At 36.8% G+C, this 26,563-nt stretch overlaps 5 protein-coding genes across 7 annotated transcripts; 1 reads left to right on the forward strand and 4 right to left on the reverse strand.

Moving 5' to 3' along the window:
* LOC106430311 (kinesin-like protein KIN-14A) lies at window positions 1-6,521 on the reverse strand. 2 transcript variants are annotated; one of them, XM_013871101.3, is made up of 22 exons: window positions 6,151-6,521; window positions 5,704-5,827; window positions 5,320-5,406; window positions 5,044-5,214; window positions 4,854-4,960; window positions 4,611-4,742; window positions 4,356-4,534; window positions 4,101-4,262; window positions 3,922-4,013; window positions 3,653-3,804; window positions 3,394-3,567; window positions 3,162-3,308; window positions 2,865-3,017; window positions 2,708-2,776; window positions 2,555-2,610; window positions 2,250-2,442; window positions 1,947-2,138; window positions 1,680-1,871; window positions 1,155-1,604; window positions 941-1,081; window positions 706-864; window positions 1-627 (listed from the first exon to the last, which is right to left on the reverse strand). In XM_013871101.3, exons 1-22 carry the CDS (start codon window positions 6,346-6,348, stop codon window positions 190-192), a joined length of 3,768 nt encoding a protein of 1,255 aa, XP_013726555.2. In that variant the 5' UTR covers window positions 6,349-6,521; the 3' UTR covers window positions 1-189. The 2 variants fall into 2 exon arrangements, with proteins under 2 accessions (XP_013726555.2, XP_022566768.2); XM_022711047.2 differs by having other exon boundaries at window positions 2,250-2,451.
* Window positions 6,522-6,764: 243 nt separating this feature from the next.
* LOC106430302 (very-long-chain (3R)-3-hydroxyacyl-CoA dehydratase PASTICCINO 2) lies at window positions 6,765-8,770 on the reverse strand. The gene is made up of 8 exons (XM_013871091.3): window positions 8,561-8,770; window positions 8,365-8,476; window positions 8,245-8,263; window positions 8,042-8,130; window positions 7,890-7,943; window positions 7,539-7,609; window positions 7,359-7,440; window positions 6,765-7,148 (listed from the first exon to the last, which is right to left on the reverse strand). The coding sequence occupies exons 1-8, from the start codon at window positions 8,629-8,631 to the stop codon at window positions 6,981-6,983; spliced, it is 666 nt and encodes a 221-aa protein (XP_013726545.2). The 5' UTR covers window positions 8,632-8,770; the 3' UTR covers window positions 6,765-6,980.
* A 6,883-nt stretch (window positions 8,771-15,653) lies between these two features.
* On the forward strand, window positions 15,654-17,567 carry LOC106383350. Its single transcript, XM_022697867.2, has 5 exons — window positions 15,654-15,768; window positions 15,879-15,965; window positions 16,050-16,295; window positions 16,499-16,747; window positions 16,935-17,567. Exons 3-5 carry the CDS (start codon window positions 16,122-16,124, stop codon window positions 17,007-17,009), a joined length of 498 nt encoding a protein of 165 aa, XP_022553588.1. The 5' UTR covers window positions 15,654-15,768; window positions 15,879-15,965; window positions 16,050-16,121; the 3' UTR covers window positions 17,010-17,567.
* Window positions 17,568-18,151: 584 nt separating this feature from the next.
* On the reverse strand, window positions 18,152-19,509 carry LOC106384894 (F-box/kelch-repeat protein At5g51250-like). The gene has a single exon (XM_013824815.3). It carries the CDS (start codon window positions 19,465-19,467, stop codon window positions 18,325-18,327), a length of 1,143 nt encoding a protein of 380 aa, XP_013680269.1. The 5' UTR covers window positions 19,468-19,509; the 3' UTR covers window positions 18,152-18,324.
* Window positions 19,510-19,615: 106 nt separating this feature from the next.
* On the reverse strand, window positions 19,616-23,687 carry LOC106430285 (mechanosensitive ion channel protein 2, chloroplastic). Of its 2 annotated transcripts, none has more exons than XM_013871061.3 (14): window positions 23,509-23,687; window positions 22,885-23,055; window positions 22,738-22,794; window positions 22,486-22,646; window positions 22,135-22,258; window positions 21,949-22,049; window positions 21,736-21,849; window positions 21,594-21,654; window positions 21,349-21,498; window positions 21,167-21,277; window positions 20,922-21,089; window positions 20,609-20,722; window positions 20,459-20,515; window positions 19,616-20,385 (listed from the first exon to the last, which is right to left on the reverse strand). In XM_013871061.3, exons 2-14 carry the CDS (start codon window positions 22,960-22,962, stop codon window positions 19,747-19,749), a joined length of 1,935 nt encoding a protein of 644 aa, XP_013726515.2. In that variant the 5' UTR covers window positions 22,963-23,055; window positions 23,509-23,687; the 3' UTR covers window positions 19,616-19,746. The 2 variants fall into 2 exon arrangements, with proteins under 2 accessions (XP_013726515.2, XP_022566776.2); XM_022711055.2 differs by lacking the exon at window positions 23,509-23,687 and adding an exon at window positions 23,112-23,428 and having other exon boundaries at window positions 22,885-23,078.
* Between the last annotated feature and the right edge of the window lie 2,876 nt (window positions 23,688-26,563).

Below are 26,563 nucleotides of genomic sequence, written 5' to 3' on the forward strand. Positions count from 1 at the left end.
TGGAAGTAAACACTTATTGCTGTGTGAATCATGGCAAGATACAAAGTAAAGTTACATACTACACAACAATGAATCTGGACACAAAAGGTAAGCATAAATGCGCCAGATTTGGCCAGCCAAATTCTCACAAAAAATAATATAAATACACAAGGATAGTATCTCTGCAACATCTCTATGCCGTTTCATGACTTAGGTATCTTTCTCCAGATCAGCAACAACGTCCCTGAGAGCGGGAACTTTCATGGCCAGAGTTTTGTAGAGCCTAGAGTAGCGAGCTCTCGTGGCATCACCTGTTTTAGCTAAAGCCAGCACGCTCAGAGCTTCAGGTAACTGAGCAAACATTTGTTTCATTTCCTCTAAGCTCATGTTTACTAAAACAGAAGGTCGTGGTACAACTTTGACTAGTTCACCTCCTTTAGGCTCTTGAACTCTTGCATCAGCCTTGATAACTAGCTCTGAGTTGGTGTTGCCTCCGCATTTTATGATGAATGGGGCCGAAGAGCCTGTGTTGAACTGCAAAACGTTCCACTGTGACACGTCGGTTTCACCTGATGATATTGACTCAAATGAAGGTCTCCGGCCGTGTGAATATTCCAGAAGATTGTTGTTCTCTTGTTCAGGGATTGTCTGCAGTTAATAAGAAAACAAGTTAGTTTGTTTGATTATCATATCAGGTTGAGTTCTTTGTCTATCTACGTTAAGTACCTCGACCAGCTGGCGTGCTGTAGCTATTTCTCGTTGTGCACATGGATGATCAATATCAAGAAGAGAAGGCATACGCTCAGTGAGTTCATCAAGGGCCTCAAGTAATGCTGTTTTCTTGCTTTTACTCAAAACATGGACAGATGCTTGTCTTGTAATATCCTACAAGACGCAAGTAAACAGATTAACTATAACCAAGATCAAGTATGGAGCGTCTCAAATGGAGGTATATATATACCTTGACTTGCTTCAATATGCCATCCAGAGAAAGGAGAGAAGCTAATCTCGAGTCTTCAGCTGCGGTTGAAGGGTTTTGAATAGGAGAACTGCCTTCTTCCAAGTTAAGCAAAGCCGCATCACTTTTCATTTGTTGTAAAATCTGATAAAGAAAGTCATGAGCACAAGAACATATCTACAAAAAACAATCAAAGTCACCTCATAACTGTATATACCTTTCTTCTTTTGTGGTCAACGGACTCGAGAGCTGATCGAAGCTTAGCCACTTGGCCAGCATCTTCAGCCTCCTCTGCCGCCAAGGTACCAGCAATATCCTTCATGTGCTGCATCTGAGAAGTATAGACACGTTTTGCATACTCGGAAAGAAGCCGCCCGAGAGCATCTGTGTGAGGAGGCACCGCGGCTCCTAGTCCAGCCATCCAACCATCCATAATCGCCGTGGAAAGAAGCTCTAGCTGGCCGGTGGTTCCTCCTGACACATCGTCCGCGGTCACGGAGAGAAACTCGAAGTTTTCCGCAAGCCATAACCGAATCTGACGCTGCAGTTCACCAGCCGGAGTGTGAACAAACAATGCAGCTAAGGATTTGTTCCCAATAGCAAAGCTTTTGGCTTCATCTTGCATCTCCCGCAGTTTAACTCCAGTAACTTGCTGCCTCCCAGAATCCTAGACCATTACAAGCAAGAACATAAGTGTCTTGATGTTGTTTGAGAACCAAGTGCTCTTTCAAGGTGAATCTACCTGTTCAAGTCCACGCATTCTTGAAACAACAGATGCCAACTTGTTTTTCCTTTCTGGCTTTATATTTACTTTAAATCTATGAGTCTGCATATCAAGGTATCGAACCGGGGATCTACCTGGGCTGCTTCCTCTGCTAGTGCTTTTACTTCTACCTGTATTAGGCTTTTCAAGAAAGCTTTCGACAGGAGAGACCTAAAAGGAGAAAGTTGGATTAATTTTACATGGATAAAGGAAAAAAAACACCTAGAGTGGTATGCCTAGGCTCACCCTGATTGTCTGAAGCTCAGGTGATCGAGCCAGTAAAGACCTTATGTATAATATCCTGACTCGGGAAACAAGCATTGTATCCATTACTCTTCTTGATTCCATTTTCTGAATAAACGAAAAGACTGAATCTCTGATCTCAGCAAGGATCTCATGCTCTCTGGACGCACCAGCCTTGATGACAGCTGCCAAAACCTGCAAGTCAGAGACATCACAAGCTTCTCTTCAAATTATGATAGAAAATAAAATGGTTCATTTTGTATAAGTTCACCACTGGACTAACACAATAAGAGATTAACCAAGTACCAGCATTAGTAGCTTGTTTGCGCCGTCAGCAATGGCAGCAAGACCTTCATAGTCTTCAGGGTCAAAGTCATTCAATGCAGCTGTCAGGTATTCTCCAGCTGGTGTGGTTTTTGCTAGTTCAGAGCCAGTTTTTACTACAGTTATCGCTCCTTCATTCTTATTCGCTGTAGATGGTAACGCAGCAGCTTCTGCCCTATTGTTTCTCCAAGATGAATAACATCACATATCAGTTGATAGTTAAGGGATAATTATAATGAAATTGACAGAATCAAAACTCAATCGTTTCAAACTGATCTTGGAATCACCTGTTAACACTGGCAGGCTGAACGTTTGGCGATGCTCTTGATGAGGGACTAGACACCTAGAAATCAAAATAGTAGATAATAATTAAGCAATGGAGTGCTCCAGGTGCGTAGTGTTGAACATACAGTAGCAGTTTATAAAGAGCAACGAGTTACCTGGGTCGAAACAGCCATTGACCTTTCTGTTAATCTGTCGAACAATTTTTCGTTTTCTTCATGCAATCTCTGCAGAAAACATCCTTCTCTTCAGTTAAGTGTACTAGTGCAAATATCTATGGTTCAGAATACAGTCAAGAGTAAGACAGAGACGAACCTCAATCAGTGCATCACGCTTTTTGAGTTCTTCCTCAAGTTTCTTGGTAACAGAAGAAGATTCAACTGTGCTCTCAGCGGCTTTTGGCAAGGCATCTCCTGCTCTTGTTGTGTCAGATTCACTTACTTGTGATTCCAAGTCTGTTATTTTAGCCTGCATCACAATTTAAATGAAAAATCAGGACAATTATTCGATTATCATGTGCAGAGAAGTTAACAATTAAAAAAAATCTATTGCCTTTAACATTATTGATCTTGAATTCTAAAGAGTAGATGCTAATATTCATAGAGAACCAACCTGGAGATTTTGAATGGTGGAGTCTTGTTTTTGCATTTGCAGTTTTTGTTCTTGGTCCAACTGTAAAAGCTGAGCTATTTGAGTTCTTAACTGAGAATTCTGCTCCTTCTCTAGTCTATGTTTCTCTACAAGCATAGTATTCTCTGACTGCATGAAATACAAAATGGATTATGAGCAATTATAAAGAATTGTAGAAAAGCCAAAAAAGAACTTAGGTGAAAGCTGTATAAACCTTTAAATCTGATTGCAATGTAAATGAAACTTTCCACGCCCTCTGCACTTCACTGTAGAGCAACACACACTGGTCATTTGCATCTTTAAGTGATTGTTTTAAGCCCAAAACCTCTTGTTTCAGATTCTGATTCTCTCTCTCTTTCTCCAACAGCTCCTTCCGAGCATCACTTGCCTGCATGACCATCAATCAAGTTAAATCCTGAACTAAATCATGGATCTGTATTTTCTTTCATAATTGTTTTCTCTCTTTCACTTACCACGTCTCTCCATTTCTTGATTGTGTCTCGATTCCCAAGGCTTGGCACAGTATTCCTAGCTCTAGCAGCATAATTGAGACACGATATTGTCTCAGACAAGTTCTCCGCACTGGGACAGATGGTAACGATCATCAATGTTTTGGAGCTTCCCCCTACGCATTACAGGGAAATTGAATATCAGTTACAAAGAGCTTCAAGCAAAAAAAAATAAATAATATATATATATATATATATTCAAGGCGAAACGAAGAGGAAAGATGCAAGTTCACCTAGCGAATCCGCAAGTATTCTGGTTAGAATTGAATTCTCATAAGGAATTGAATCCTTTTCTGACGTCAAAGATGATAAAACATCTCCCAACCTAAAGAACAAGTGTGATACATATAAAGTTATCATTCGACTACATATGGAGCAGTGAACAAAAATAGAAAGGAACAATTTAACATACGCTGAAATGGAATTCATGACATGAAGCCGATCAGTGACGTGTTCACCACCGTCATTTTCAACGGTTAAACCTTCACTTCCAGCCAAGTCAACCAGAGAAAGCTTGCTATACATATTCTCTCCAGTAATCGTGTTGCTATAGTATATGTGTATCGTGACAATCCTACAAAAGAGAGAAGAAGCCATCCTTTAAAGACATGAGACTAGAGAACCATAGCAGACACATATAATTATTCAAGCAGAAACTAAAACATACAGATGTGTCACGTTAAATTTTGATTTATCATCTCCCCGGTTCTGAAATGCATATTTTAAGACACTTGAGAACTCCAAAGGATTATCAGCTCTTTCTTGTTCGAGCTCTGTAATAGATTCATGTGATCCCATGTTGATCTTCGGCAAGTTGCTCTCAGTTTCCCAAAGTAAATCCCTGATCTGAAAATGAAAGTTGCTTAAATTACATTACAAAACCCATCTAGGCAAAGAAAATGAGAGCCAAAAGTACTAGTACCTGTTCATTATAGATCTCAAACACTGAAACAGAGAAACTGAACCGAGATGTGGAAGTTGCATCAGAATTCGCTAGGTCGAAAAGCTCCTCAAAACAACGAGCATACAAACCACGGTCGTGACTCAAACCTTCCTGGCAAAACAAACAGTCAAAAGATTCAGCGGAGAGCCAATGTGAAGATGAAGATAGCTAGGTGCTCAACAAGATGTGAATTTTGAGAGGAAAAGGAAAAAGAATGGTAACCATGGTGTATGTCTTCCCTGCATTAGTTTCTCCGTAGGCAAATATTGAGACGTTAGATCCATCCAGTGCAGATTGCACAAAAGGTTGGACATCATTGAACAGTGCCGCTGAGGGAAAAAATAAAATAAAATAAGAAAGAGATGGTGACATTAGGAGAGACTACATATTCCAAAATAACTGTGGTACTGACCTTGTCCAACATGAGGTCCATAAACTCGGTCAAACTCAAAGTCCTTCCTGGGATTGGAGATAGTATCATCATTAGTGTTTACACATATGGTGCAATCCCCGGGGAATTCTATAATAGAAGGACCTTCATCCTCAAACAACGGTCTTGCACGGCAAAACACCTTTATGTTCCCTGAAATACAAAGAAACACACTACTCATCAGGTCACAGAGAACTATCAGAAGATCAGTGAAACTATTCTCAAAGAAAGAAAATATTCGTTATGAAAGATTGGTACCTTTGGCCGTCAACAAGTCATTGAACAGTTTTTTCTTCTCATTGATAAGTGGAGAGATCCTTGCCTCAGTCTCCAGGACAGCTTGATCTGTGGTGGTTTAAGTAGATAAATGAATACAACACTCTACCAAACTTTACCAGATAACCAGTAGAATACAAATAAAATATTGAAATGCCATAGATTCAAAAACTTTCCAATATCGGAAATAGATAGCTTTATGAAGTTTCTAATAATACGAAAGAGGCCAACCAACTCTTGTTCTATCAACATTTCTTCTTCAACAGTGAAAAAATGTGCCAAATGTAATAATTAATAATCAGTTTTTTTTTCTTTGATGCTTGACAGAACTTACATACATTGGTGGGGTGAAACAGAAAAACTTACCCAATTTACGACTTTTGGAAGCAAGAACGCCTAAATAACGAGTGACCCTCTCAAGCTTTGCATTAGAATACTCCTGCAGATCAGTAGCTTCCTGTCTCAACTCCAAGTAATCATCCTTTGCAAGCTGTTTAACCAATTCACATTATTATCTTTTCTTGATAATCAATAGCTTCAACCAAAAAAAAGAGAGCTACACACTAAACTTCCAATCAAATCTCCCAATTACACAGCCTAGCCTATTTGATCACAACTTCTATAAACTCAGCTCCTCACACTTAGAAATAAAAATCAGCCCTTTAATCTAAACCCAACTTGAAATGGTCAAAGCTAAGCACAAAGATCCAATCTTTACATTCAAACTTGTAACGAGATGGACCCATAAGGTACGCCAACAACAACTGTGGACTGTGGAGTGAAAGTAAAGTGGAAAAGGAAGAGGCTTTTCACCTTAACTTTCTCCTTTAATCCGAGAAACTTGGAGGCAAGCGCTTGCTTCGAGAGCTCCGGTGCTTGAGCCGCGGAAATCGAGTAACGCCGCAGCAGTGGACCGGTCGTACGGTGACCGGTCTCCTCAGAAGAAGACTTCCTGGGTTCGAATCCACTCACCTCCCAGTTCCACCTATTATTGGTTTTACGATCGGCCATTTATTCTCTACACATCCAACAGATTTTGGATTACTTCTCTCTTGCTTATTTTTTTTCCCTCGGTGTTGTATACAAAAACAAAAAGAATGAAAGGCGGAGAAGAAGCTTTTGATGGAGAATTAATACGGTGTCGCTTTTGTGTTTTCCTCTTTTGTTTATATTTCTTAAATTCAAGAAAAATTTAAATATGGTTACGACGACTCGTGAAGCCTTTTGAGTCACATATCCTTGTGTGCTCTGTGTTGGTTCACGACAGCCTTATCGTGTTCGGTTATATGTCAGTGATCCTTACAACGAACTAACTACATTGACTTTTCTTTCTCTCTTTATACCAACTACGTTGACTTTAACGTGAAAATGTGTGTTTCATGATCTAACAACAATTATTTGATTCATTTTCATGTTTAAGATCGCAGTAAGAAGCAAGACAATAGAATTCGTATTAACCTAGTCATTACATTAGTCTTGATATAGTAACCTGCTTAAAGTTTACACGATCCCTGAGGAATTAAAGAAAACGAAAGACTTAAAGAGTCTAACAAAGAGAAGAACATGAAAGAAACTAGGCAAGAGAAAAGAAGCAGTTGATGAGCTGAGGCTTTGGTCTCTCCACTCTCTATAAGCTTTTTTTATTATTCCCTCTTGGATTTGGAGAGAGCTCTCTTACGCTGACCAAGCATGTACCTGTACATGTGTGGACTACCTGGGACATAGATTGCAAGGACGAGTATCGTTGCGTAGAAGAAATCGAACGAGAAGTTCAGTGTGTTTGGCATCCTAACGCTGTACATCTCAGACGTCTGCAGAATAAAAAAAAGCAAATTGACCATTCAGGAATCAACAATACACATTACAAAACTAAAGCTTTATGATACATAGAAGCATCAAAGTTCAGTCGATCTAATGTAAAGAGATTTACTAGGCTAAATATATCCAAAGGAAAATATAACAATAAGGCATCATGGTTCAAATGTAGTATTGTAAGAATGTGAATGAGGGTATTGTGATACCTTGATGTGTGGTAAGGCAAGGTAGATAAGACCTACTTCACTGGTGATACCGGTCGGGTACAGCACTAAAAAGCTGCTGTATCTGAACGGATTAAACGAAATTCAAAAATAAATGACATCAGGTTTAACTATTTATCAATTATCAAGGCGTATTATAATACTGCATATGAATTAGCATACCTGAGCCACAAGTGCCATGAAGGTGCAAAGCCTAGAGCTTCCTTAAGACCAAAGAAGGAGTAGCGGATAATCTGGAATAAGAAGCCATCAGACAGGGATATTCAACCAAACATATTAACTAAGGCACATGAAGACTTCACCAATCTTTTGAGTCAAGAACAAAAAAATTATACATGTGCAAATTTAGTTTCAAGGAGTCAAATCTAAACAGCTAGATATACCAAACATAGAATCTCTTGATTTGTACTCTTAACAATACATGTGACAGGAACCTTCTAAACCATCCGGAAGACAAAACAAAGTGTAGACATTTCAGATCCAATCAAAAGGTATAATAGATAATATAATCACCTCCGTGATAGACCAGCTTATGACCAGCGACGCAACAAGAAAATGTGACTGGACCTGAAAATTAACCAAAACATGATCCAAAAAGATCAAATGATGAAAAAACTGAAACCGTACTAAACAGAAACAATGAACTCGTAATGCTAGTAAGTAACCTCTGGAAAGCTGTATAGGATGCCCCAAGTCAGAAACAGCCTTGAACCTATCTGCGGCAGAGTAGCAGAGACAGGAGATCTGACCAAACCTACTCGAGTTTAGAGACAAAGCAGAACACAAACCAGTCAAAGATCTTAAAGAGTGTTCCATCACTATGGTTCATTTCAAGCTCAAAACTAGTGTAATGGATCAGATCACTCACCTACTAATCCATGAAGAATCTGCTCGAGACCCGGAAACACAAAAGGGAATTATAATCAGTTGCAAAAAAAAAGTTCGAATCCTCTAATTACCAGGGAAATGCAAAGAGAAAACCACTAACCTCGAGAACGGCGGCGGTCTGAGCAAGCTGGAGAGGCTTCTCCACAGCGTCATAGACATGTTCATGTCCCGTTTCCTTCAACGTCTTTACCGCAAAGTACAGAACTTGAGCCCTGAGAACCACAATTCAAAATCAAATCAGAGAGGAAACGAAGAAGAAGATGAACAGTAAAGAGCGTAGGAGGAGTTTGACTTGCCATCCTGCAAAGACGATCCAGTTGTAGAGAGTGAGGTACACGCGACGGACGAAGGAGAAAGACCCCGCCATGAACTAAAGCTAGAAAGAAAAGAGATTCTTCGGACTCACCAAAGAGAGCAAAAGAGTATAGACTTTATGGCGGAGAGATCGGAAGTGAAAAGCATTTATGAATATAGAGACAGAGACAGGTGAGCTGTTTCTCAACCGAATATTTCGGATATTTATTATATAGCCCCAAACTTCCATCCAACATTCTCATAACCACCCCGATAAATAAATTATCATTATTACCCCCAACTTCCAGAATTGTGGAGGGTAATATCAATTAATTTCAATAGCATTACAACAGAAATAATGTATTAATTATTAAAATCCCAAATTAGATGATAAAATTCGTTTATGATGTCACTGACCATCAGTCTAATTCAAGCTTTCTGTTAGGTAGCTGTCCAAGCGATCTAAATGAACTGCCATGCTCATACTGGAAACACTCCTTATCTTATCTATGGACGAAGCCACGGGTCTGACCAACGTAAGCAACAAAGCAAAAACCTTTAAAACAAAAGTGGAACGAGATAGAAGAGCAGTTTTTGGTTATGTTGAAAAGAGCTGGAAAGGTGGCAAACGCAAGGAAGTCAAGGCAAGCAAACAACGAGGCTATGAATTTGCAGGGAACATTGGACAAGGAATTAGAGATGCACACGTACGATGGAGCACTTGCCAAAAGAAAAGGAGGATACGTAGAGGAAAAGATGAAGTAGATGACGTCAATGGTTAGGAGGGTGAGATCATGATGGATGATGATTTACTGGAAGAGCGAGGAGATGGAAACGACAAGGAAGTGTGCACCTGATAATGCAGAAGCAATGGAAGCCGACATGAAACATTAAGGATGTCAAATTTTTTGAGTTAGAAGATGACTGAGATAAATATGAACGTTCAAGATAAGTCTCTTTGGCCCTTTATTTTTTGTGATCTTCACTCTTCTTTTCTCTTGCCACACATTTGAATTCTCAGAACCGACCTACTGGGCAGAGAAAGAACGCAGAGAAATCAGGAAAAATTGAAGATTAACATACTTTGTTACTTTCCTTTTCTTGTTTTTTTTCTTTGGACAAACTTTCCTTTTCTTGTAATTTCCTAAATCTCAAAAGTCTTTGTAACTATATATATGCCTCTTAAGGCTTGTGAATAAACAACTTTTTACGCTACTACTTTGATAGCTAGGATACGATGTCTAGTAAAAATTCCATGAATGCCAACAAGAACTTCAACAAAGAAGCCTCTCCACAAAGCAAAACAAAGAAACTAGTGAGTTTCATTTGTGTTGATTTATTTTGAATGATCACTTGGAAGCTCTTTCTTATCTTATTCATAACCTATCTTTATAATTTGGATGCTCTTTTGCTTACTCATCGCAGAAGAAAAAGCTAGGACCTCAGTGGACGAAAGATGAGCTTGAGCGTTTCTATGAAGCCTATCAGAAGCATGGCAGAGACTGGAAGAAGGTACTCAACTGTGTTTGTTTCATCATGTTACTACTTTTTGTGTGACTTCAAAGTCTTAAAAGACTAGTTCTTCCCTGGAAATTACTTAGGTAGCTGCTTCGGTGGAGAACAACCGGTCTGTTGACATGGTGGAAGCCCTTTTCAGTATTAATCAGGTATGAATGAATATTTCACTTTCGCTAGGCTTCATTCTAACCTTAAAACAACACTATGTCAGACATGAATACCTTTTCGTCCCTTTGGTTTTGCATTTTCTTTTCCAGGCGTATTTGTCCCTGCCCGAGGCGTCTGTAGATGGACTCGCTGCAATAATGACTGCTCATTACAGCCTCTTCGTGAGTCATTTATTTCATGTTAATGACCAACTGCTTGAAATGGGTCTGATTTTCTGCTTAGTGAAGTTGTCTACATATTCTTATGGTCATGTTTGTAGGAGGAGAGCGAAAGTAAAGGAAAAGGCCATGATGCTTCTGGAGTAACTCGAGGGTTTCCAATTAAGAAGCTGCATGATGCTGAGGACCTAGAGAAACAGTGTACATTGATATTGACTGAAGGAGACTCTGCAAAACACCTTGTTGTAAGTTTATCTGCAAACATCTCTCTTCTACAACACATCAACTCAACATTTAATATTCTTCCTCCTTGATGTTCAGATGGCTGGACTCTCTTCTTTGCAAAGAAAAACTTATGGGGTTTATCCTTTGCAAGGTAAGTTATTAAATGTGAGGATAGCAAGCCAGAAAAGTATCAAGAAAAATAGAGAACTTCAGAACATAAAAACCATTATCGGTTTGAAGGACGAGACGAGCTACACTACAACCGATTCGCTGAGATATAAACATGTCATGATCATGACCGATCAAGATGAAGATGGTGTTCATATCAAGGGGCTTTTGATCAATTTTTTTCACCACAACTGGCCCCAATTGTTAAAGCTCAATCCCCCTTTCCTAAGTGAATTTAGGACACCAATTGTTAAGGTAATTTCTTACTATATTCTTGTAGTACATAGCAGACAAACTATTATTAACAACTGCTATATTGTACTCAGGTTAAGAATAGAAATGGAGTTGAAGCCAAGTCATTTTACACGATGGCTGAGTACTCTGAATGGAAAGAACAACAGTCAGATAATTTATCTAAATGGGAGACAACACATTACAAGGTTTGCATTAAGTTAACAGAGAACTTTTGGGAAAGTGCTCATGTTCTCTGTATTTTTCTAACTTTCTCTCTTTTTAATGCCTTATCAGGGGTTGGGAACACATACCTCTGAGGAGGGCTGCGAATACTTCAAACACATTGATAATCACAAAAGGGTTTTTGTGTGCGACGACGATAAAGACCACGGAGAAGCAATAGATGGTGCTTTTAATGGGAATAGTAAATACCGAAAAAAAATGCTTGAGAACTTTGATGTAAGGATATATATATATATATATCTGTTCTTTGCTCACTATATTTGGCCTTCTGATGTTATTTTTTTTTTTCCTGTGCAGCCTAACTCTCATCGTCACGAGACTGAAGCAAGGCAAATTACGTTCACAGATTTCATTGAAAAAGACCTTGCATCATTCTTCATGGCTAATATGAAACGGTCAGTACCCTCAATGCTTGATGGTCTCAAACCCGGACAGAGAAAGATACTTCATTGCTTGCTTAAGAGGAGTTCCAACGAGGACATCAAGGTCTCCCAAGTCTCTGCTCTTGTATTGACGCACTGTGATTATTATCACAGTGAAAAAGCCCTCAACAATACAATCATCAAGATGGCGCAGCATCATGTTGGTAGTAACAACTTGCCATTACTTCAATCTCTTGGTCAATTTGGTACACGTATTGCGGTATGTATATAGCTAATAGAGCAAGTTATTCATCTCCTTGTTGATCTACGCTTGTCTCTGAACATGATTGTGGACATGTAGGGTGGACACGATGCTGCAGATCCAAGATACCTTCGCACTAAGCTTTCTCAAGAAACAAGGATATTGTTTCCCAAGGAGGACGATAAGTATGCTGATGCACTCACTGGCAGCTTGAACGATGAAGATAGGGAGAATACAGAGCCCATGCGGTAATTGTTTTTGTTTGTTAAACTAGTTTAACTTAGTCTGTTATTGTTTTTAATCTCATCTACTACATGTTAATGCTTGTAGGTATTATCCCATTGTTCCTATGGTACTAGTTAATGGATGTAGAGGGATTGGAAGTGGTTGGAGTACCTTCATCCCAAATTATAAACTCAAAGATGTTATCTCCAACGTAGAGCATCTACTCAATGATGAGAAGACAGAGCCCATGGATCCATGGTTTGAAGGGACTATTACGAAAGACGGGGAAAATCGATACAAAACTTTTGGTCGACTGGAGGAGTCTTCTGGTAACGCCGAAACCCGTCTCGTGACAGAGCTGCCGATCGAAGTCTGGACGAATAATTATGTTTCTTCCTTAGATAAAGGAAAGGAAAATCGTGGTAAAGTGTCTGCTTTTATCGAGGTACAAGACAAGATTTTGGTGTTTTTGTTTTATTCTTCTGTATCTTTTATTCATACTTTTTACTGGTTCTTTTTTTTTTTGGCTTCAGAACTACCTAGACAGAAGCAACGACACAGCTGTGAGTATTCAGATTGAATTGAAGAAAACAGAAAAGAAGATGACTCCAGAAGAGGAAAAAGAAATACTTGGACTCACAACAACGTTATCCACGGGCAATATGTATTTGTTTGACGAAAATGACATGATCAAGAAATATGAAAGCCCACAGGAAATTATTGAAGATTTTTATAAATCAAGGCTTGAAGCCTATTATATAAGAAAGGTTGCAAAATTTTCTTACTAGTCTTAATTCATTAGAGATTACTTTCTCTCTCTCTTATTCTCAACATTCATTCAAGTGTTTGATTGATGTAGTTTTCTTATTTTTACAGGAACGTATGCTGAAGGTGCTGGCAGAAGAGCTGAAAAAGCTCCATTGCAGAGTTGCTTTTGTGACAGATGTTATGAATGGAGAATTCAAATTTGACATAGAGTGGAGTCGTGCCCAGCTTTAACAGATTATAGCTTCCTATTGGATCTGTCAATTTTAAGCTGCAACAAAGAAACTCTTCAGGACTTGCAAGACGCTAGGGAAAACGTAAACCGAAAAATTATAGAAGTTGAAACCTTAACTCCTAAAGCTATCTGGAAAAGCGAACTCCAAAAGCTCAGAGATGTAACCGAAATTTCGATGAGTTCTAAGTTGAAGAGGACGAGATCGCCGGGAAGTACCAGCAGCGAGAAAGAGAGGAAAAGATAGATAGATATGAGATCGTTTCCTCAAAAGAAAGAGATTGTTTCACCTTTGAATGTTTCTACTTAACAACTTTTTCTAAGTTTTATCAAAAACAAAGTATTGAACTCTCAAGAACAACTAGTAGTAGTAGATTGGTTTGACTAAAGGGAGAGAGAAGAGATAATGTGTTTGTCACACGAGAGAAAAATAGAAAAAAGAAAGATTCTTATTCCTCTCGTTCTTTTGTTTCTTATACATAGAAACACTTACATATATATGGCGAGGGCAAGACAGGTGTTTACAAGTCAAGGAGGAAGTGTACGGTTTCCCCGCGAGAGACATAAGATTGTACGTGAAGTTCTCAGCTCCGGTGCTTAAAGAAGACTGCAAGTTTAATAGAGAGGAAAACGAAGAAGATAAGCAGAACGACTACGTGTTCCTTGTTCTACAAGGAGAACACTTATACAGGTTTTAGGGTTTCTCTTCTCGTCAGAGGATGAAAATATATAAATTAACTGTTTTTAGTTTAATTTTCTCACCTGCTTCGTGGTCGTGCTGGTCTCACTCTTCCAAGAGCTCTACTTTCAGAAAATGTCTCCACACAAACTGGATAATGAAGACTCACCTGCAGATTATTATTACAACAAAACATTGTCATACAAACCAGCTTTAGTAATGTTACACACAAAATAAAGCGAGATTACAAACCTCAAGCATTGCACTTTGTTTAGCAGTTAGACAACGAAGAGACTTGATTTGCATCAATCCCTTGCAAAGCTATTGCTACGTTATCTCCAGCTCTTGCAGTGGTGCAACCCTGAGAGACCGCACGGTTCCTTGTTCTCCCGATGGCATAACCATTATCTAGCACAAAGTTCCAGTAATGTAAGCCAGACTCATTTGAATCCTTAAACAAGATTCTAAAGGCACATCCATAATCGATTTAAAGCTAATAACAACAAAGAGAACACTGAGAAACCTTACAAAACACACACACACAAAGGAAACCTTGTATTTTCTTAGATTATACATATATTATGTTTTGTTATTTGTTGATTTATTTTTAGTGAAATTGCACTCTTTACACTTACCTTTAGGCGTAATTAGGTAAATATCATTATAGATTGTTGAGTACTGTTCTGCAATTATAAAAACAATTATGCCCTTATCAAATCAATTTTTGATGTATGCTCTAACAGATTATGCAATCGGCAGGTGAAGATATTTTAAGATTTGCGTATCCTTTTCGATATAAAATCTACGAAATACACCATAGAGATCTTAGTGGGCTATAATGATACTTATCTCTGAAATTTGTAAAATGACATATATGTATATTTACTTCACCATGATTCACTATTTATTTTTATGTTATTTAATATTTTATCCTAGTTTTCATGCTTCCATATTTTTAATATTTTAAATTAATTTTAATATATATTCTTTACTATTTTGGTTTAATGTATTATTTTGAATATTGGTAATATTTTGGATTTATAACTAATTTGATGTTTCTCATGTATAAATATAACTATATACACTAGAACATCTATAAATTAATATTTGATAAATTAATAATCTCTTTAAATTAATAAATTTTGCCGGTTTCAACTTGGACTGGTTCAAAATTTGACATAAATCAATAAATTAATAATATAATATTTTTTTAAAAAAAATCTATATATAGGATCCCATTAAAATTATAAATTAATAATTTGTATGTATACATATTTTATATAAGTAACAATCAATTATTATATTGTTTATTTTATATTCACAATGGAAATATCTTTATATTTTCTTAACACTTAATATATTTTTGATAAGATTTAGTAATATTATACCTAAAACCACATTTAATTTCTATGCAATATATATTATATACACCAAATAATATAATAAAATTAATATAAATGTCAAATTTAAAAAAAATAACAATTAATGTCTATACACTAACATCAATTATTTTTCTTATCTTTGAATAAATATGTCTTAAAATAAAAAATCTAAATAAGATTTTTTTTTTGTAAATTAATATCTCTATAAATTATTAAAATTTTAAAGTCCCAACATTATTAATTTATAAATGTTCTACTGTATATGTCTTTAAGACTCAAAACCGACCAACTGATATTCCTTCTTCTAGTGAGATTGATTCACTATGCAGAGAAATCAGGATATATTGAAGATCTTAACATATTTTGTTACTTTTCTTTTCTTGTTTTTTTGGACAAACTTTCCTTTTCTTGTAATTTACTAAATCTCATAAGTCTTTGTAACTATATATATATATTCCTCTTAAGGCTTGTGAATAAACAACTTCTTCAGCTACTGCTTTGATAGGATACGATGTCTAGTAAGAATTCCATGAATACCAACAAGCACTTCAACAAAGAAGCCTCTCCACCAAGCAAAATCAAGAAACTTGTGAGTTTAATTTGTGTTGATTTATTTTGAATGATTACTTGGAATCTCTTTCTTATCTTATTCAGATCCTATCTTTATAATTTGGATGCTCTTTTGCTTACTCATCTCAGAAGAACAAGCTAGGACCTCAGTGGACGAAAGATGAGCTTGAGCGTTTCTATGAAGCCTATCAGAAGCAGGGCAGAGACTGGAAGAAGGTACGTTTCATCATGTGACCACTTTCTCAGCTTTTGTGTGACTTCAAAGTCTTAAAGACTAGTTCTTCTCTGGAAACTACTTAGGTAGCTGCTTCGGTGGAGAACAACCGGTCTGTTGACATGGTGGAAGCCCTTTTCAGTATGAATCAGGTATGAATGAATATTTCACTTTCGCTAGGCTTCATTCTAACCTTAAAACAACACTATGTCAGACATGAATACCTTTTCGTCCCTTTGGTTTTGCATTTTCTTTTCCAGCCGTATTTGTCCCTGCCCGAGGCGTCTGTAGATGGACTCGTTGAATTAATGTCTGGTCATTACAGCCTATTCGTGAGTCATTTATTTCATGCTAATGACTAACTGCTTGAAATGGGTCTGATTTTCTGCTTAGTGAAGTTGTTGTGTACATATTCTTATGGTCAATGTTTGTATTCTTATGGTCAATGTTTGTAGGAGGAGAAAGGTTGCAAAATTTTCTCTCTCTCTCTCTCTCTCTTATTCTCAACATTCATTCAAGTGTTTTCTTTTTACAGGAACGTATGCTGAAGGAGCTGAACAACGAGCTTCAAAAGCTCGAATGCAGAGTCGCTTTTGTGACAGATGTTATGAATGGAGAATTCAAATTTGACATAGAGTGGAGTCGTGCCCAGCTTTATGAGGAGGTGAAAGGAAAATATGAAGCAACCGGGAGGGACTTAACAGATTATAGCTTCCTATTGGATCTGCCATTTTCAAGCTTCAATCAAGAAAGTCTTCGGGACTTGCAAGAAGCTAGGGAAAAGGTAAAACACAAAATTAGAGAAATTTATACCTTAAGTGATGAGAATCTTGATCAAGTAGTGTGGGAAAGGGTTTGTCTTGCCTGTAAAGTAAAATACTCTCAGGTTTCTGATAATAGTTTTAGTTCCTTGCTTATATTCGCTTGGTTACGCAAGAGTCATAAGCCGTTTTCGTGTTTAAAAACTGCAGATGAAAGAATCTCATGAAAGAAAGAGCAGAGAAGCTGGAATACTGGAGAATGACGGGACAGAAAAGGGAAGATGAGAAGAAAGCCGAGGAAGGAGCTGCTGCATGAGCAAAGTTCATTGTGGATCGAGCCTAAAGAACTAGAGAAGAAGATTACTGAAGCGCTGGTTGACTCCACTTAGGGATGTTGTCATGGGCAAAAAAACCCGGCCCGGCCCGAACCCAAACTAAACCCGCCCAGAAAATACCCTAAACTATAAAACCCGAAAAAAACCCGGTACTATTAGGGTAACCCGCGAAAAACCCTAGAACTTTAGGGTTACCCAAGGGTACCCGAAAAAAACCCTTTTTTGAGTTTTGTGGTTTTTTAGTTAAAGTTTTATAGTTTTAACTTAAATTTATATGTATTGAATATTTAATTTTAATCATGTTTTGTATTAAATTTGATTAATTTTCAATTATCAAATTTATTTTCTGTATAAAGTAACAAATAAAATTTTCATCATTCATAATTTTCAATTTGCAAATTTATACTATATCCATAATGTAAGTAAATAAATAAGTTATAGAGAGTGCAAAATTTAATAGTGGGCATTGTATGTTTTGATTTATACATCTAATTTTTGATTTCAATCATTTAAATCCTTAAAAATTAGGGTAAAAGTCGTCCTTTCAATTATATTTTTTTTTTTAAAAACCCATAGGGTACCCGAAACCCGATAGGGTAAAACCCGAACGGGTAATTTATAAATCAAGACCCGCCCAAAATAAACCCGCGAATTTTGAAAACTGAATATACGGGTTTTGGTTTTTAAATTCCAACCGGGTTTAGGGTACCCTATGGGTAAAAAACCCATTGTTAACATCCCTAACTCCACTCCTCTTTAAACCCCCCTCATCTTCTGAATCTTTGTTAGAGAAAACAATCACTTTTAGTGATTTTGTTGGGAGAGTATACTATTATCTTTTGTCTTTCTTTCCTTCGACCAAAATAAAAAAATAAAAAACAATCTTCTTTCCATCTCAGAATTCAGTTGAAACATCAGTTTGAGACTGGCAGATTGTATCTCTTCTTCATCTATTGGAAGTGTTCTTTTTGATAAGCATATATCATCAGTTTCCAAATGATAAACTAGCAGTTCATGAATTATCAAAAAACTCTACAAGTAACCTCTCACGTGTTCTCTCTAATCTTTTCATTACATGATCAAAACCACAAGTCAGTCAAAACAAGCTGTGCTTCTTCAAAGAAGCTGTTTATTAAATTAAGTTTTGGTCACAAAAAAAAGTTTTATAAGAAAGAAGTACATTCCAATAAATAAGCTTAACAAAGTACATTGATCAAAGTCGAATAACAAATAACACCTAAAAGAAGAGGCGTTCCGTTGATTCATCAGAGAGTAGTAGAGAGAACCTTCTCAACCCGATAAAATATATTGGTTTTATGCAGTTCATCGAACCACTCAACTTTCCCCCAAATTTCACTAGTGTCAGGCCGCCTTTCAAGCGAAATCTCTGCACACCAAATCTTCTTGTAGTAAGGCCAAATAACATGAACCCAAAAAACCACCATCTTCCCACCATAATCACCCAATCTAATAAACTCTCTATGACGAGTGATCTTAGGTAGTCCTACCAAACCCTGCAAATCTCTCCAGGTTCTTGTCTCAGTATCATACCATTTGAACACTCCTTCATAAACAGAGTACAAAACATTCCCTATCACGCAATAATCATCTGAAATCGTAAGCCCACGCATCCCTCTCCCAACCATGTCCCATTTACCTTGCTTGGGATCGTAAGCAAGGACCTCTTCATCAGTCACCACATGGAACTTTCCGTCAATAGACACAGTTTTTTTACTAATAGACATCTCTTCTCCCTGGTCGCTGGCGGACAGGGAATCCCAAACCCGGGTTTCTGTATCGAACACCTCGAAAGAGTTCTTCATCAAACGGTGATCGTAACCTGCTACATATATCTTGTGATCAACCACACTGGCGGAAAATGAATGGAGTTCAACCGGCAAACTTGGAGCCTCGATCCACGTATGAGACTTGCAATCCAGTATCGAGACTCTAGGTAAGACGTTAAGGGATCTGGGAAAGGCAATGTTGTAGATATCAGAACCAACTGCCACCACGTTCCTACAGTGCCAAAGAGGAGAATTGGGATCAGGGACTCTAGCCAAAGCGTACCCACTTGATCCGCTTTTTAGAGTTTTATCAGGCTTCCTGCAGAGGGTGTACCAGTCAGCGTCACCAGCAAGATTTTGTATGCACACATAGAGACAGCTCTCGGTGAAGCCAAAGAGTGACCGCGTCTTGTAAAGCTCCGGAGACGACACCAGAGATCGGAAGCTCTTCGAGACGAGGGAGAGAGTCGGATAGTACAACCTTGAGACGCGTGCCACGCAGAGCAATACCAAATCATACGGAAGCGACGGAATCGGGGACGAAGACTGACCCGTCGGGTTCGATTCAGGCGACGCCTCCCTCTTCCTCTTCCTCTTCCTCCTTTTCTCCCGGGACGCCATAATTGCGACAACAACAACACAAGACACGTTAGGTTAAAACATAGTTGGACTTTATGGGCTGTTATTTTTAAAAAAGTAAATAAACGGGTTTTTGTTAGTTTTCTTTTAGTTCGAAATTTAATGGGTTTTTTTGGTCAAAAATGTTAAATGTTCGATATCAACCGAATTAAACTGAGCTGCTTTTTTTTTTTTTTTTGTTAAAAATATTAAGCGTTATAATCATGTTACAAATATTTATTGAAAAAAATTCTAGGAGTTCAGTTGAAAAAAGTTTACATCTTAGAGTTCAGTTGAAGCAACAGTATGAGACTGGCCATCTTCCTTTTCCTTATCAGCCACCAATGTTCCCTTTCCAGATCTCCGAGCGGCACTGGTCAGTTCTTTAGTATCTGCTTCCTTGGGAGAAGATTGTATCTCTTCCTCATCTATTGGAAGTGTTCTCTTTGAGCCCTCTAGTGCAACCCCCAGTACTAAATTCTCTTCCATAGCTGATCTAGACACTGATGACGTTGAACCATCTGTTGTATCCTTCTTTGGTGACTTTGTCTTGCTACCACTTCTCTTGGTCTTTGGTTTCTCAGCTCCTCCTGACACTTTTGCTTCATCCTTTGCGGTGGTAGCCGGTTTAGAAACCGGTTTGGCTCCTGGCTTTACTCCTCTTTCATCACGTACCTTGTTGGTGGTGTCTGAAGCGCTTTTTGGAGATTTCGATTTGTCTTCTCCATATATTTTGTACGAGGGTTCGATCACCACCGAAGGACGCTTAGAACCAACACCTCCGGGACCGTACATTGATTCTCCAAACGGTGCGTTTTCCATGTCAGCGGCTGTGTGCATCTTTCGGATTGTACGAATTGGTGTAGCTAGACGTGCTCGGTGATGGCTTATGACTCTAAGAAGGTCCAACAGTATAGCTTCCTGTTTTCGCCAACAGTGTAAAAACTTGAGCAATCCAAGAAAAAAGACTGCAGTGTAAAAACTTTTGACTTACCTTTACAGATAAGTATTCTTCGCGATGGGACGTCTTCACAAAACAAGAGATAAGTATCTGTAGAAACGAAAAATCAGATGTTAGAACCACAAAATCAAATACTTGCTGAAATATCTGATGGAAAAGAAGAAAAAGGCATAGAAGTCTAACCACAAGGGATTGATTTTCTGGATTGACATCCTCCAAGAATATCCTTCTATGCAGCTTCTGCTGCTCAACTTGAGGGTTCTTGGCCAATACTTTCCTCATGTCAGCTACTATATTCTGTTTTGGACAAGTTCAAAGCAAAAATCAGCTAACAATTTATATAGAAAGTTTTTTATATAGAAATAAGCCTTCAAATTACGAACAGTTTTTTTTTAACTAAAGTTCTTATACAAATGTTTATAGACTCCGAAATCTCAGATCCGGCCCTGGCACTTAACTTGCATAAACGATAATATAAGAGTGTTAGGAAACGCACATTTATTTTGTTAACGTCCAAGTAACTGATTGCTAGGTGAGTCTTGATACGCCAATGAGTTTTCTGAGTAATGTTTCTCACGACATTGACTGTGAACTTATGGTTTGGGATGTGGATCGCCTCTCGGTGGTCGCCTCTTACGATCGTTGGTGACCACCAACCAACATGCTGCAACAAACCATGTGAGAACCTAGGAATAGATTCACACAATATCTTAAGCTCGAAGATTATGTATGATTACTAACCTCCACAGTACCAGACACTTCATAGCCTTCAATCTTTATTTGAATCCTCTCGTTCCTAACAAATGGCCGGGTTGCGTGGATCATAATACTTGAAAGAAAGTTTGTCAGAATCTGGAACGGCAAAAAAATCAGGTTAATCAAATATTATCTTATTCATAATAAAAATGTGAGTGAGGTCTCACCTCTCGGCCAGCAAGAGTAATCAAAACTGTCCCAAGACCTCCAGCAGTGAGCCATTTGTGAGTAGAGAAACCAAGCAACTCCATGAATAGTGCAACAGCAGCAACCCATACAGCAGAATACACTGCTTTCCCAGCAAATTGAAATCCCATCTGTTCCATTTTGGAAAAATTGGCAAACCATACTGAGTAGAAACCCAGTTAGATTTCTAATCTTGGAAGCAGAAACTTTCAGTAACATTACATACATTTCTTGCATCGTTTGGGTCACTTGTTTCAGAGAAGAGCTTCTGTGTTTGTTGGATAAGACTACATGGACACATAATCAGAAGTCATGAGATATGTAGCACTAACATATATAACATAAGATGAAAAAGATAACACGCTTACCTCGATATGCAATAGGCAAATGTAAGTACTGTTGACAATGACCTCACAAAATTCAAAAGCCGATCTTTTACAATTTTGCTAGCTTCAGTTGGAAGAACAACAGGATCTAACGCCCTTTATCCAAAATTAAACAATCTATCAATTATCTCAACAAAGCAATTCGAAAAAGTAGTATCACATATCTGAACAATGAACCTAGGAATATATATATACCTGCAGATAAATAAGGCTCCTAACCATAGCAGCAGAGGTTGAACATACGAGGTCATAACACGGTACGTACCACTCTTTTTCCATCCGTTATCATTTTTCTTCTGCAATATTAGACCATTAATTTAAACCGAGGCAGCACCAGAAAAGAGAGCATGAAAAAAAGACTAAATAGTGGCTACACTTTACATTGATTAATAGGTTTCTTCCTTGGCGAACTAGAGGCACTATACCCCACAGGGAGAAAACAAGAAAAGCAACAGCTGGCACCAACTTATTCACGAGAGGGTGTTGTTGTATTAACCTGTGTGAGCTGCAACACAAGGAGTGCAAATATTTACAGACTACACCTCAAAATTTCCCACCAAAAACAAATCACAACATCCCTAAGGATAACCATGGCAATAACAAAGCATGAGCGGTTACTTCCGCAATTTCAGTAGAATCAGTGAGTCAGATGCCTTATAATAATAGAAATTATAATAGTTTCAAGTGGACATTCTGCAAGTGACAAGAGAAAAAAAAAAGAGAGAGACTTACTTTGTTAGCACCACAGTGGCAGCTCTGATAGGAGGTTCGATGACCTTGACTCCTGCATAAAAAGAATGACACCTAAAAGCAGTGGCTCTGCATGGTACTGAAGAAATAGGCCTACGAAGATAATCCGAGAGTAAAATATTCCTGAAACAATGTTGTCCCAACTGTATAGAAAGAGAAAAAAAAAACAATAAGTAACCAACTATCAGCAAACCAAGTTGAATGACTAAATGTAAGCTGGTTTTAAAATATTACCGGAACAACTAATGAGAGAGGACTCTTTGATATACCCATCCTAGTACTCATGGCACTCTGAGAAGAAGCACATATTTAGAACGGGGAAGAAGATATATAAATTAAAAGAAAACGATTACAGGGGGGGATAAAACTGAAGAAACATACATCTTCTGGCTTATAGCACCCTTGGTTTCTGCAAAGACCAACGCCATGGGACAAATGCAATGAACCATAGAGGGTCATATTTTGAGCAGAGTCAATGAGGTGTTAGTAAGCACCGATCATAAGCCTCACAGTCAAACGGAAAAAAAAAACTAAAGGGTGCCAACACGAGCTCTGCAATAGACAAATGAAACACACCATTGAAACATAAGTGTATGATTCAGATGCAGCAAACAACAGTTCCAGTGAAAGTCTACCATCTTAAGAGTAGTATTTATTCTATATAACAAAGAGTGAGAATAGTTAAAGCAATGAAAAAAGACCTATGCAGTATGATCCTTGAGACAATTAATAATCACAACAATCTGACATTGAACTGATAAGGAACTAGAGCGCCTCCGAACACACAAAACACTGTTCGATTCGGTCCGTGTGTGCCGTATTCATAACCATAAACCTATACTATATGGATCACAACTATAATTAACTTACATAAGCTAACCTAACACGAACCATACAGAGCCGAAGATAAGTTAAAAACAAAATACGAATCCAAAATAGAAGTTACAATCGAAAGAATCGATGCAGAAACATGAACCTATCTATATAGAAAAGGGAAAGACTCACCTCGGATTGTTTTTTAAAAAATAACTCAAAGGGAAGTGACAATTAGGTTTCAAGCTTGTTTCTTCAGAGAGATGCTTCTAGGAAGAGAGGAGAGGATTCGCGCAGACTGCAATACGGTGTCGTTTCCGAATGAACAACGTTTCGACACGTCAGAATGATAGTCTCCCGCATAATGGCATTTTATTTTTTTAAACTAACTATTCCACTTGTCGACTACAAAACATATCACTTTCCTTTTTTTCTGATAAGCACTTTCCATTTTTGTTACACCCAAAAATATATTTTTTCAATTTAAAATTTACAGTATTCAAGAAAACCAGAAAAATGAAGAGTTCAAATCATTTTAGAGGAGAAAGTAAATGGATAGTTTGAGTCTAAGGCTACTAGCTCATGTCTTACCATATAACAGATGTGGCTGATACAAAGTTTCCAGATGATTCAGTTGGGTCTGAAAATGTTAAACCTGCAGCACGTTGGGCTATTGAAGATCAGAGAACAGAAGAATCAAGATAAGCACTCTCTCAGATCAAACGTTCATCCTAATTACAATTTACAAACACCTCAGGGAGGTCCGCACTGAACTAACCATCTGGCTCCAAAAAAAGTTTGCTGCTAAAGAAAGAGATCAAATCAAGAGCTGCAACTCTGGGAGACATACAAAATAAGATAACAGAAAGTTTACTATATATTTATCAAGGAGCTAAACTTGGAGGTGAAGTATCAAACATGAAAAAGGAGAACAATAGGATCTCAGAAAAGCTGCAAACAGGTTTAGATCAAGTTACAAAACTGCAGCAAGAGGCTGATAAGACACCTGAGAAGTTGAGTGAGGAGTTTTTGCTTTCTGAGTACAAGAAGAAAGTTCTAGTACACAGTCTTTGCGAGATATCAAAACTCGTATCCCTCTGAGGTCATTCATCTTTGATGTAAACCCTAAGAAGCAAAGACTATCACTTTTCGCTTGTATCCAACCTTCAGTAGTGTAGAAGAAGATGAAGCCTGATATGATTCATAGAAAACGTGGACATCTCTTCACGTACTACTACGTCAAATATGTGTTATGAATATTTAAAGCTTCCTTGCATAGTTGCATGGGACTCTAACATGTACAAGAATGTGATCCATATGGTTGAGGATTTCAGTTTTTTTCAACTTAGTTATGGTATAGATTGGACTTCTAATAAGTTTTGTTATAGTTGTTAAATAGTGCGACTTCAAATCAAAGTAGTGTATCAAACGTTAAGATAGATACTACTTTAATTTGCATCTGATTATTGTATTAGGAAATATACCGAAGTTTATAATTTTGAGTTATAATAATATTGGTGAAGCTTGTGAATTACTTTACATTCCTACTTATATGATGTGTAGAAAACATATAAATAACATTTATTTTTACTATTATAACTTTTTTTTTAAAGACAGAAAAAGTCATGTGGCCATCAGCCATCTATCTACAGCTAGCAGCCTAGCACAATCGTGTTAGTCTAAAGCTTTCACGGCTGTTGTTTGACTAATGGACGATTCATACATCTTCTTCGTGATCTTTGCCGTAAACGAAAGAAATTACACAAATAAATTTATCGGGTTTTGTCACTTTTCCATTGTTAACATCTATTAGTTGTATATTAATACTTTCATTAGCGATTGTACCAAAATTTACTCGTTAATCTATGTACACAATAATAGTAATTTTTAAGAGGTGTGTAAAGTGCAAGGCAAGCATCATTACCCAGTGTGTAAATTACCCACTAAACACGGAGTTACTGTCAGAAAATGTAATCTTTATTCTTATTATATTTTATAATTCATCCAAAACTTTATTTTATTTTTTGTCTTCTGTGAAGGTTAATCTTTTAAATTAATTCATCATGTCCTAAATTTGGTTTCATACGTTTTTTTTTAAAATCCAAATTTTATATCTGTAAAACTATTCTGGAAATTTCTCTAATAAAATCTTCCAGATTTATAAATAAATCATTTTGATTTCCAGTCTTGGTTCAGGAAAGATCTTTTCATTTACTTAATTCTTTTGTGATTAGTACTTAAGTATGCAAACTTGTAATACTGATCAATGAAATATATTAACCCACTACAAGAAAACAGCGACATACTGAGGGAAAATATCGTCGGTATGTCGTCGGAATAACGCTATTCCGACGACATACCGACGAAAAAAGTTCTCGGAAATAACTTCTCGGAATTTCATTTTTCCTCGGAAATTCCTCGGAAATTTCCGACGGAATTCCGAGGAAACGAATTTCCGAGGAAATTCCGAGGACCACATGTTCGTCCGGATTTCCTCGGAATATTCCGAGGAAGATGTCGTCGGAATATCCCGAGGGATACACTTCCTCGGAATATTTCCAAAATTAAAAAAAAAATATAAATTTATTTTTTTAAATTGAAATTCGAAAATATAAAATTAAAATTGAAATAGAAAATATATTTAAAATACAAAAAAAATAAAATAGTTTTTATAAATAAAAAAATGTTTTATAAATACAAAATTAGTTATAATAAATATAAATATTTTTATAAATATGAAATCATCTTTTTATAAATACAAAATAGTTTTTATAAATACAAAAAAACTAAAATAGTTTTTATAAATAAAAAAATGTTTTATAAATACAAAATTAGTTATAATAAATATAAATATTTTTATAAATATGAAATCATCTTTTTATAAATACAAAATAGTTTTTATAAATACAAAAAATAATAAAATAGTGTTTATAAATCAAAAAATGTTTTATAAATACAAAATTAGTTTTAATAAATATAAATATTTTTATAAATATGAAATCATCTTTTTATAAATACAAAATAGTTTTTATAAATACAAAAAATAATAAAATAGTGTTTATAATAAAAAAATGTTTTATAAATACAAAATTAGTTTTAATAAATATAAAATAGTATAAAAATTAAAAAAATAGTTTAAATAAATCACAAAAACAGTTAATAATTACAAAAAATAGTTTTAAAAATATTTAAAATGTTAAATAATTACAAAAAATAGTTTTCATAATATTAAAAATGTTTAATAAAT

This window comes from Brassica napus, chromosome C3 (assembly GCF_020379485.1).
Source record: "Brassica napus cultivar Da-Ae chromosome C3, Da-Ae, whole genome shotgun sequence".
NCBI classification, from domain to species: domain Eukaryota; kingdom Viridiplantae; phylum Streptophyta; class Magnoliopsida; order Brassicales; family Brassicaceae; genus Brassica; species Brassica napus.